The sequence below is a fragment of the Lepus europaeus genome, chromosome 19 (assembly GCF_033115175.1).
Source record: "Lepus europaeus isolate LE1 chromosome 19, mLepTim1.pri, whole genome shotgun sequence".
In the NCBI taxonomy this organism is placed as follows: domain Eukaryota; kingdom Metazoa; phylum Chordata; class Mammalia; order Lagomorpha; family Leporidae; genus Lepus; species Lepus europaeus.
Window position 1 is genome coordinate 60,355,061 of NC_084845.1, and position 12,229 is coordinate 60,367,289.

Below are 12,229 nucleotides of genomic sequence, written 5' to 3' on the forward strand. Positions count from 1 at the left end.
GGAAATGAAAATATACTATGCTCAACAAATTTAAATCAAACAAAGTATCTTCCCTAATCACAGGGGAATGAAGCTAGAAACCAGTAACAGAAGAAAAAAACAGGAAATTCACAAATTTGTGGAAATCAAACAGCACACTCTTAAACAACCAGTAGATCAAAGAAGAAATTAATTACAAGAGAAATTAGAAGCTACTAGAGGTGACAGAAAACAACAACACAACATACTAAAGACTATGGGATGCAGTGAAGGCAGGTCCCAGAGAGAAATTTATAGCTGCCAATGCTTACCATAAAAAAAAAGAAAGATCTCAAATCAACAATCCAACCCTAAAACACGAGGAACCAGAAAAAGATGAAACCAAACCAAAAGCAAAGCTGAAGGAAGGGAATAATAAAGATCAGGATACAGATAATCAACAAAACCAATGGTTGCTTCTACAAAAAGATTGATACAGCTTACACATCTTCAGCTAGACCAACTACCATAAAAGGAGATGAGAATAACTAAAATCAGAAATGAAAGTGGGAACCTTATAGAAATAAAAAGAACTATAGGATAATATTGTGCAGTACATCATCAAATTACATCACCCAGATGAGATGGATAAATTCCTAGACACAAAACTTCCAATGGACTCAATGAAAAATGGAAAATTTGAACATACCTGAAACAAGTAAGGAGATGAAATTAGTAATCAAAACTCTCAACTAAGAAAAGCCCAGGATAGATTCTTTCACTGGTGAGCTCCATCAAACCAGAAGCCTGGAACTCCATCCTGGTCTCCCACATGGGTGGCAGTGGCCCAAGTACTTGGGCCGTCTTCCATTGCTTTCCCAGGCGCATTGGCAGAGAGCTTGATAGGAAGTGGAACAGCCAGGACCAGAACCAGTGTTCATATGGGAAACGGCCTCCTAGCTTCAACCTGGCCTAGCCCTGTCCATGGGGTCATTTGGGAAGTGAACCAGTAGATGGAAGATATCTCTCTGTCTCCTTTTCTCTAGTATCTAGCATCTGTAACTCTGCCTTTCAAATAAATAAATCTTTTTTTTTTTTTTTTGACAGGCAGAGTGTACAGTGAGAGACAGAAAGGTCTTCCTTTTGCCGTTGGTTCACCTTCCAATGGCCGCTGCGGACGGCGCACCACGCTGATCCGATGGCAGGAGCCAGGTGCTTCTCCTGGTCTCCCATGGGGTACAGGGCCCAAGCACTTGGGCCATCCTCCACTGCACTCCCTGGCCACAGCAGAGAGCTGGCCTGGAAGAGGGGCAACCGGGACAGGATCGGTGCCCCAACCGGGACTAGAACCCGGTGTGCCGGCGCCGCAAGGCGGAGGATTAGCCTAGTGAGCCGCGGCGCCGGCCTCAAATAAATAAATCTTTTTAAAAAATTATGGTTAAAACAATAAAGCCAGTGAAGAGGACAGATGAGGTGAGAGAGTGCAGGAATTTTGAAATCAGATACCTGCTTCCAACACACTGGAGGCAGCCATAGTGGGGGCAATGCTGCATGCTGCCACCAGAGGGCAGTAGAGGCCAGGGATCAGGAGGAGTGACACCGCTCAGAGATTGGGTGGAGACAAGACCAGAATTTATTGGGCTGTGTTACAAGTTGGTCATTATACTGGCACGATGGGAAATAGCACAAAGTTCAAAGGCAGAGGCCAGAGGCAATAGAGGAATGGAATGGCAGAATCAAGAGGGCAGTTCTTCAGATCAGCCAGGAAACACCCAAAGACAGCATGTCTGGAAGTATAAGCCCAGTGCCATAAATGAATACAACAGCTTAAGGGCTTGTCTCTGGCCACGGTGGCTGTGTCTTTGTGGGAGGATCGGGCGAGCTAAATTGCTAGGGTTACTGAAGCTCAGTCCCTCTCATTTATTCTGTTAATCAGAATGTAAATGTGCTTCGCTGAGCAAAGATTACACTTTCTTGATGTTTTTGTGTCTTCCTCCACTACAGGCATAAACACAGTGATGTGTCATAAGTGCCAGGCCGTCCCATTGTGCTACATGTGTTGGCATTTTGATGAGAGAGAGAGAGACAGAAAGAGAGATAGTCCATCTGCTGGTTGACTCCCCAAATAGCCCCAATGATGGGGGCTGGGCCAGACTGAAGCCAGGAGCCTAGAACTCCATCCAGGTCTCCCTTGTGGTTGCAGGGGCCCAAGGTTTGGGCCGTCTTGCACTGCAGAAAACAGGATTGGAAATGGAGCAGGTGGCAGCTTAACCCACTGCACTGCAGTGCCGGCCCCCGCACCTGATTTTTAACTCTTACACTGCTGGTAACATTCTCCAGCCTTCCAGACAGTGACTGGGGTGGGCACTGCACCCAGCATGCCAGCCAGCTTGAGGTTAGGGGCCACATGGCCTTCCTGTGGGGATGCAGGTGAGTGACCTTGCACTGTTGTTGCCTCCCTCGCTCACTCTCCAAGGCCTGTGGACAATCCTGACCCCACGGAGCAGGGCAGACAGCGCTGGGGAAACCTGCCAGAAGCTGACTGATTGGGCCTTTTCATGAATAGGGTTCCTTGGTTTTATGTTTTCACTTTTCCTTTTGAATTTTTTATTTCTTTATTTTCATTTTATTGGAAAGGGCGGGGAGGGGAGAGAGAACTTCCATCCTCTGGCTCACTCCCCAGATGCCCACAACAGCCAGAGCTGAGCCATACCGAAGCCAGGAGCCTGGAACTACTTCTGGGTCTCCCACACGGGTGGCAGAGACCCAGATACCTGAACCATCACCTGTCTCCTCCCAGAGTCTGTGTTAACAGAAGGATTTGTGTCCCAACAACTCCAGCGGCTGCTTACCCTCTGTTGTCTTACTGTCCATGGTTGGCTGATCAGCTGCTCCTAAGGAGGGCTGATGGGAGGTCTTCGGGTGGTGGGGACTGTGCCCTCCGAGGGTGGGTCTCTGGAGAGGTTTGAGTATTTCAGTTCCTCTTTGCTGTCACATGGGCCATGACCAGACGCCAGGCCACGGGACCGCCCGATCTGAAACCTCCACCATCTGCTGACGTAACCTCTTTTCCGAAGAAGCTCCCTTCAGGGAGTTTATTTAAAGTAATGAAAAGTGGACCAAACAACTCATTTTTTTTTAAAAGATTCATTTATTTCCTCAAAAGGCAGAGTGTCAGAGGAAGATCTTTTTTATCCACTAGTTGATTCCCCCAAATGCCTGCAACAACCGGGGCTGGACCAGGTCAATGCCAGGAGCCAGGAACTCCCACATGGGTGGCAGGGACCCACGTACTTGAGCCGTCGGCCGCTGCTTTCCCAGGGGCATTAGCAGGGAGTAACGCCACCATGTCGTCCCCTCACTCTTGTGAAAGGAGTCAAAGTCTTTCGCTAGAACTTGCTCTTTGTAAAGCTTCCTCCACGGAGATGGAGGCTGTGGTTCTGCACAGACCACGTTCCACTGACGGATTCCAGGAACTTGAGTGATGGGTGGCCCAGACAGATGCCACTTGTCTTTAGGCTCAGGCTGCAGGGATGAAGCTGCCCATGGGTGCTGGAGCAGGAGAGGCAGCCGGGGTGGGGCTGCTTCCTTGTGCCTCCCGTCATTACTGCCTTCCACTTCTGCACGCTCGGGCAGGTGAGTCCTGGGCCAGCCCCCTTGGAGCTATCGATTAGAGGAGCGCCGGGCTTCAGATCAGCACTTTGCCAGGAGCCCAGGTGACGCTGACGTGGTGGCCAAGCAAGCCGTGCTGGGAAATGGCTCCCCTGCACTGAGCTGGCCTGAGGTCCTCGTGCCCGCCATGGGCATTTTGTTGACCTCAGCGGAGGTCAAGCTGCAGATGGGATGCCCCTCCCCAGGGGTGCATCGAGGTGATTTTTCAGGCATGATCTCTCCGAGACAGACAGTGTCTATAGGACGTTTAATAACAGAAATAATAAAACCAAGCAAGAGGCTAGGGCACCAACCATCTGATGCATCCCGGTCAGTGCCAGGGCCCCCTCCCCACACCCGGCCCCCCCTCCATCGCCGCCACCAAGCAGCAAAGCATCTGTGTTGATTTCTTTTCATTGTTTTATTTTTCAAAATATACAATTTATTTACATCTTTATTTCACAAGTGTAGTTGTGGATATTTATTCAAAAATCTTTAAATAGCTCCGCCATAAACAGTACAGATCGCAAGCACTGCTTCCCGTTAGCCTCACGCTGGTTGAGTTTTTACAGTTTCAAGTAGTAATGGTTTGTGGGTGAGAAGGGAAAAACATGGGGCCAAATACATTTTTTTTTTTTTTTTACAGAAGCGGAACACAGAGGGTTAGAAAGGGCGGTTGGGCCAGCGACCTGGCGTTTAGGTTGATTATAAATAAGGCCCTCTCGGGAAAGGGGAGGTTGGGTTACGAGGACGAAGAGGTGGGCACCTCATCTGCTGGGTGGGAGACGAGGTGCACCATGAAGGCTGCTTGTGGCTCCAGGAGGCACTGGCTGGCAGGGTCCTGAGTGGGGGCCGGTGCAGGCCACGCGTGGCTGAGGCTGGGTGGGGCTCCTGCCAATGGAGGGGCCTCGCGGCCAGCCCTGGGTGGGGGCAGCTCTGTGGCTCTGGAGGCAGGGGAGCAGCTGGTGACGCCAGGGCTCCCACCAGCAGTCCCCCAGCCCTTGCACAGGCTGGGGAGGGCACTGTGTGGGCGCTAAGCGCCTGGCAGCAGAGGCACAGCTGGCTACTGTGGTCGGCAGGACAGGTGGAGGGGCTGCCGTGGGGCCTGGGCTGGTGCGTGGGAGGCGTCATGCATCCCTTCCGGTGTGACTCCTTCATCATCGCACATGGTGAGATGTCTTCATCCACCTCGTGGCCACCAAGCCGACCTCAGGAAGGCAGGAGGGGAGGACAGGGCTGCAGGCTCCCACGGAGCTGGGGGTGCTGAGGCGCTGAGGGCCATGGGGCTGGCTCTGGGGTCAGTTTCCATCATTCCCCTGGGGGCTGCTGCCCTTGGCTGGTCCTGCCAACAGTCCCATGGGCTGGGGCTCCCTGCTAGGCCGCCAGCGTGGAGACCAGGCCCGTGCGTGACCCTCCCAGGGTGGCCAGGAAGGCAGTCTGGCCTCAGGGTCTCCTTGGCACTTCTACCAAGCCCCAGGGTGGGACAAGGCCATGCTGCCTGGCCCAGCCAAGCTCTGTAGCAGAGTTTGGATGGGGGTGGGGGAGCAGGGGCCAGGGCGGGGCTGAGGACAGGTGAGGGGCGGTGCTGGGAGTTGTCACTGTGTCTTTGCGTGGGGTTCCTCTGGGATGAGGGTGTGGAAAAAGTAATCCCATAATTTAGTGCTGATGCCGAAGCCTGCACAGGGAGACAGATGGGGAGAAGGTGAGGTAGTGCACCAGGAGCCGGGTCTGCGTGCTCGGCAGGGAGCCAGGAGGGCACGAGCCAGCCTTTCCAAGCCCTGGGGCCATCCTGGCAGAGGCCAGGGCCCGGCACCTGCCTTTCCTGTGTTGCCAGGGCGTGGTGGGAACTAACCCACGTTGCTTATCTCACCTGGGATCCTGGGACAGCCCCAGCCTGCCTGCTTCCCTCTCTCCCACCTCCAGCCTCTTCCGGTTCCTCACAGTTCACCCCTGCCCCAGAGCTATTGCTTCCTGGGGCCATGCTGGCCACACATGGGGGACACCGGCTTTTCTTCTTGTGGTTCTTAGCTCTGCTGGCATCTCTGCAGTGACCCCTTCCGGGGCCGTTTTTCTAGAGCTTTGCTGCCCAGCACGTGGCTGCTGTGTACTGGCAATGTGCCTGCCCTCACCGTGGAACTACTCCTTTCACTTCATTAAGTTTCAGTGTAAACAGGGACAGTTTTGGTACTAGAAAATGTTGAGGCATGTCTGGAGCAACGTACGTATGTGAGTCTACTTTTAGATTTTCAATTTTATGAATCCTAGATACAGATCAAGTATTTCCAGTGAAAATACAGCAACTAAATTGAGATGTACTGTCAGGGCGAAATAGACCCTGAATTTCAAAGACTTTGTCTAGGGGCTGGCGCTGTGGCATAGCGGGTAAAGCCGCTGCCTGCAGCACAGGCATCCCATATGGTCACCGGTTCGAGATCCAGCTGCTCCACTTCCCATCCAGCTCTCTGCTATGGCCTGGGGAAGCAGTAGAAGATGGCCCAAGTCTTTGGGCTCCTACACCCATGTGGGAGACCCAGAAGAAGCTCCCGGCTCCTGGCTTTGGATTGGTGCAGCTCCGGCCACGGCAGCCATTTGGGAAGTGAACAAGGGGATGGAAGACCCCTCTGTCTCTGTCTCTGTCTCTCTATCTCTGTCTCTCCTTCTCTCTCTGTGTAACTATGACTTTCAAGTAAATAAATATTTAAAAAAAAAAAGACTTTGTCTAAGAGAAAGAATGTAAGATATCCCATTACCAGTGTTTTAGGTCAGTTACATGTTAGAATAGTGTGTTGGTTATATTTGGTTAAATGGATACTTTATTAAAATGCTTTTTAGGACCAGGCATTTAAGACCCATGTGCTGGGGCTGGTGCTGTGGTGTAGTAGGTTAAGCCCACACCAGCACCCCATTTGGTGCCAGTTCGAGTCCTGGCTGCTCCTCTTCCAATCCAGCGCTCTGCTATGGCGTGGGAAGGCAGTGGAAGATGGCCCAAGTGCTTTGATGCCTGCACCCATGTGGGAAACCCAGAGGAAACCCTTGGCTCCTGGCTTTGGATTGGCTCAGCTCTGGCCTCTGTGGCCATTTGGGGAGTGAACCAGCTGATGGAAAATCTGTCTGTAACTCTGCCTCTCAAATAAATAAATAAATAAATCTTTTTTTTTTTAAGTCCCATGTTCTATAGCAGTGTGTGGTTTTCATTCCAGGCTCCTGTTCCAGCTCCCTGTTAGTGCAGACCCTGGGAGGCAGCAGTGATGGCTCAAATAATTGAGTCCCTGGCACCCACATGGGAAATCTGGCTTCTAGCTTTGGCTCTGGCCATCCATTGTGGGCATTTGAGGAATGGATTAGCAGAGGGGAGCTCTCTTTCTCTCTGCCTCACAAATTCAAAAAAATGATTTTCAGTTCTATGTTTTTACTTTAAAGTTATTTATTTATTTGAGAGGAAGAGAGACAGACAGACACAGAGAGACAGTCTATTTACCGGCTCATTCCCCAAACGCTTGCAACAGTTGGGGCTGGGTCAGGGCCTGAGTCAGAAGCTAGGAACTCAATCCAGGTCTCCTCCATGGGTGGCAGGAACCCAATTACTTGAACCATCACTGCTGCCTCCTAGGAGCTGCATTAACACAAATGTGGAGTCAGGGCTGGAGTTGGGTGTTAAACCCAGGTACTCTCATGTGGGACGTGGGCAACCTAACCAGTGGCTTAACTGCAAAGCAAAATACCTGTTTGGTTTTTACTTTTAATGTGGCCACTAGAAAGTTTAAAATCATCTATATGGCCTGCTTAGTACAGTTATCACCTGTCAATTGGTGGGGATGTGCTTTGAGAAATGTCTTGTTGGGCAGTTCCATCACCATGAGAACATCAGTGTACTTACACAAGCTAAGGCAGCTGTAATGACATGAAGTGCTATAATCCTACAGGACCACTGCTGTATACGGGGTCCACTGTTGACCACCACAATCTCATTTTGTGGTGCATGACTGCATTTTAATGGGCAGTGCTGGGCCCCCTCCCCCCACCCAGGGATACTCAAGTATCACCTTGCTTTATTTTTCTTTAATGGCATTTCTTTCTTTCTTTTTTTTTTTTTTTTTTTTTGACAGGCAGAGTGGATAGTGAGAGAGAGAGAGAAAGAGAGAGAGAGAGAGAGAGAAAGGTCTTCTTTTTTGCCATTGGTTCACTCTCCAATGGCCGCTGCGGCCGGCGCATCGTGCTGATCCGAAGCCAGGAGACAGGTGCTTCTCCTGGTCTCCCATGTGGGTGCAGGGCCCAAGCACTTGGGCCATCCTCCACTGCCTTCCCGGGCCACAGCAGAGAGCTGGCCTGGAAGAGGGGCAACCGGGACAGAATCCGGTGCCCCGACTGGGACTAGAACCTGGTGTGCTGGCGCCGCAAGGCGGAGGATTAGCCTGTTCAGCCACGGCGCCAGCTGCTTTATTTTTCTTTAATGGCATTTCTGTTCCTTGTCTGTCTCTGTACAGCCACCTGTCCCCATGAGCAAGATGGAGGAAGCTCTGTGTGTGCCCCAGCACCCAAGACAACACCTGGCCCTTCGCAGGGACTCCAACAGCTATTGTCCAATCAATCCCGGGCCAACGGGAAGGCGGGGAGGCTCCAGCCCGTCTCACCTGACTTCTGATGTGCAAAGTGGTGCTTGACGTGGTGGGCCTTCATGCTGTACAGGTAGGAGCCCTTGTTCGGCGAGCCGAAGTGCAGGTAGTAATGGGTCATGTCATAGAGGACATAGCCCAGGAGGCCCCCAGCGAACATCGTGCCCCCCACCGCCTCGGGCAGGATGAGCCGCAACAACACGTAGAAAAAGGCGATCACCAGAGAGGCTGGCACGGGGGGAAAGACCAGGCGGGAGCCGTCGAAGGGTGCCTGTGGATGGAGAGGCCCGAGTGTCAGAGGTGGCGCTGGCTCGGGGTCGCAGCGTGCCTCACTGGAGACGCTCCCCAAGATGAGCGTGGAGTAGCCTGGACGTTTCCAGTGAGGGGACAGGGATCTGTCTTGGGTGGGCCTGGCATGTTTGATGGCTTTGGGAAGGGCAGGCTACCCAGGTCCAAAGCCCTGGAGAGATTGCCCGAGCCAGGAACACAGGGCCAGGTGTGACGTGGGAGGGGGCGGATGTAGGTGTGCTGATGGCTCAGGGCCCACCTGGAACTCAAGAGACCACGTGGGCCCTGGTGCCAGACAGGAAGGCTCAAGGGGCTTTCTGGAGACAGGGGGCCTAGCCTGAGGCCTGCGGTCTGGGAGGGTGTTCCCGGAAGTGTTGTGTAGAGATGTGGTTTGCACCGCCACCTCCCCACACAAGGCCCTCTGTGCAGGGAGAAAGCAGGTGTTGCCAACAGAGAGATCCGCAGGTGTGGGCCGCCCTTCCTCAAACCAGGGCAGCAGGACCAGTGCTGTGCAGGGAAGCAGTGCTCAAAGGCAGGCAGGCAGGCTGGGGGAAGAAGGGATAAAAAGCAGGAGGGAGGAGGAGGGCGCTCAGGTCGGCAGTGTTTGTCGATTCCTTGGTGTAAACACTCCTGATGTGGCCAGGGTCAAGTTAGGCATGAGCCCAGGCCTCAGACCCCTAGACACAAAGGCTTGGGTATCTGAGGAGGTGGCCGTGGGCCACACAAGCCCCTCCTGTCCTTGTGCTGTGCCATGATGGGACTACATGTATTGAAGTGGAAATGTCTTGGAAGAGAGAGCCCGAGACTGTCCCTCCAGCCCCCAGAGGGTCCGTTTGTCCCCTGAAGATGGGAAAGTTGACCAATAGGGAGCGATAGATCTGAGATGTCGTGAGGGGGGTGAGGGACAGGGCCTGGACAGCAGAGGCCCGATGGGCTGCCGTTAGCCTAGAAAGAGGACACTGGCCGTGGCACCTCTTAGAGCCAGGCTGGCCCAGGACTGGATGTGCACCCAGATACCAGCTGCCATGTGAGACCCCCAGAACACAGCTCAACACTGGGGAGAACAGGAGGGCAGCCCACCCCAGCAGAGAAGAGAATGTGGGGGAAGGCCCTGCCTTGGAGGAGACGGGCCAGGAAGGGGCCCCTGGGCCAGGCCGAGGACAGCACCGTGCAGGCACAGCGAAGCTGCCAGGGGGTCGGTAGCTCCCCTGGGGCTGACCTGGCTTCCAGTCCCACCTTCGGGCTCTCTGATACTCCCAGGGCAAGCGGGTGCTGGCGAGTGAGCCACAGGATGGGGGACAGTGTGCTGGCTGTGCCTGCGTGACCCTGGGTGAGCCCCTTAGTGCCTTAATTCCCCCTGGCCTATTTCCTCCTCTGGAATTGGGGAAAACTGCGGGAGCTTCGCCTGCTTGGCACAGAGTAGGCATTCAGCCTCAGGACACCTGCAGAATGAGTGAGTGAATGAGCTGTGCGGTCATGAGGGCTCGTGGAGGGTGATGCAGAGGCACACGTGCACACACATGTACACACGTGCACAGCACTTACATGCATGCTTACACACGCGTGTGCACACACATACTCACTCACTCACTGTCCCGTCTTGCTCAGACTCGGATGCCTGGCCCAGTCTCCCCTCTGTGCAGCTTCCGATGCCCTCGGGTTTGCCGATGTCCCACCCCACGGCCACACCCACCTTGTGGTGCTGGCCGTGCAGCACGAAGTGCAGCGTGATGAGGTAGTAGCTGTCGCTAGGGGGCTTCATGTGGAACAGGAAGCGGTGGATGAGGTACTCGATGAGGCTCCACAGGAACATGCCCAGCACGAAGAGGCCGGGGAACACGGACTCAGGCACCGCCACCGAGTACTCTGCAGGGGCGGCAGAGAGAGGTGCAGGCAGGGTCAGGGCCAGCGGCTCCCCGGGTGCAGCAGCGCCTGCCTGGCGGCTCCAAACGTCCCTGTTTCATCACCTGGGGCAGCGTGGGAGTGGCTGCCCTCTGTCCAGCACCTGTGGCGTCCTGGCCCTGTCGTTGGGGCAGAGCGGGAAGGAGGCCGAGAGGGTCTGTTGCGGTTTAGGAGAGAACTGCTCTTTTCCCTGGGGGTGGGGGTAGGGCTGCAGGAGGGGAAGGGGACCAGCAGCTGAGCCGGTGGGGTCAGGGGCTACGGATGAAAGACATCGCCCAGAGCCTGCAGGGCCAGAGGACAGGAAGAGCCAAGGACAGGAGTGTCAGGGGAGAAGCACCTGGGGGAGATCTGGAAGTAGCAGATGTGGCCAGCCTGGAGACGGACCGTCTCTCCAGTCCCCCCGCCCCCCACGGCCCCTGTGGCCCCTGCAGCTCTCGTGTCATTCCTCCACTTGGCTCATTCTTTGGCCTCCTGGGAACTTCACCTCCCACACCTGTCTCCTCCATTTCCATCCTCACCCTCTTAGCTTTTCTCGTCTCCACAAACCATTGCTTGGGCCCTGCTTTCTCTTTTTAGGTAACAGCTTTATTGAAACGCGACATATGAGCATGCAGCTCATCCATACAAAGCACGGTCCGTGTTTGGAGTCAGAGCTGTGCAGTCACCACCACGGTCATGGTGAGGACATTTTAATCACCCCCGAAAGAAACGCTGCACCTGACTTCAGCACCCCGATTCTTCCCAGCCTCTCCCAGCCCTAGGAAGCCACAGATCCACTTTCTGCCCACGGGATTTGCCTATCTGGGACATTGCATGTGGACTCCTACAATCTGTAGCTTCTTTTACTTCATCTTAATCAAGGTTCATCCATGTCATAGCATGGATCAGAGCTTCCTTTTTTTTTTTGACAGGCAGAGTGGACAGTGAGAGAGACAGAGAGACAGGTCTTCCTTCCATTGGTTCACCCCCAAAATGGCCGCTAAGGCCGGTGCACTGTGCTGATCCGAAGCCAGGAGCCAGGTACTTCCTCCTGGTCTCCCATGCAGGTGCAGGGCCCAAGCACTTGGGCCATCCTCCACTGCCTTCCCGGGCCACAGCAGAGAGCTAGATTGGAAGAGGAGCAACCCGGACCAGAACCCGGTGTGCCGGTGCCGCAGGCAGAGGATTAGCCTAGTGACCCGCGGCGCTGGCCGCTTCCTTCCTTTTTAAGGCTGAATAATATTCTGCTTTATGGCTGCACCATCCTGTACTTATCCATCCGAGAGTGGATGCCCCAGGGTGGTTTCCACTTGTTGACCACGTCACTGTGAACATTTGGGTCTGAACTGTGGTGTGGATGGATGTTTCCACCTGCTGGCTCCATACCAGGGAGCAGAGTTGTGGGGCCACGGGGCACCTGTGTGGTTCAGCTTGGGAGCAGCTGCTGGGCTGGTTTCCGAAGCCAGTGATTCTCCTCGGATCTTTCCTCCTTCCCTGGCTCCATTCACCCCAGGCCTAGATCAGCACCAGAGTCTACCGCTCCATCTCATACCCAGGCGGCTTGGCAGGCTGCTGATGTATTCAACTTCAGCAAGACCCCAAACCCTCCTGGTGGTCCTTCAGCATCTACCCCTCCTCTCCGCCCTCAGACACCTTCCCCTCTTCCACGCGGCCTCCGCTTCACGGGGAAGACAGGCCTGTTGTGGGGCAGGGCGGGGAGAACTGTTGCCTCCAGTCCTCCCTTCCTCCTCTGTCTACCTGTTGTTGCCTCCCAGGGAGGAGGCATGACCTTGGGTGGGCTCCTCTGTCCACCTGGGGCATCCTTGTTGCTTCCTGGG

General features: G+C 54.3%; 1 protein-coding gene across 1 annotated transcript in view; it reads right to left on the minus strand.

Annotated features, from left to right (window-relative positions):
* Window positions 1-5,117: 5,117 nt before the first annotated feature.
* The window catches only part of FA2H (fatty acid 2-hydroxylase), a 52,857-nt gene continuing 45,745 nt past the window's right edge, over window positions 5,118-12,229 (minus strand). Inside the window, exons 5-7 of the mRNA XM_062176959.1 lie at window positions 10,204-10,376; window positions 8,241-8,493; window positions 5,118-5,284 (exon numbers count right to left, since the gene is read on the minus strand). Of these exons, the coding sequence (XP_062032943.1) occupies window positions 5,205-5,284; window positions 8,241-8,493; window positions 10,204-10,376 (506 nt within the window). The 3' untranslated portion in view covers window positions 5,118-5,204. The remainder of the gene's footprint in view (window positions 5,285-8,240; window positions 8,494-10,203; window positions 10,377-12,229) is intronic.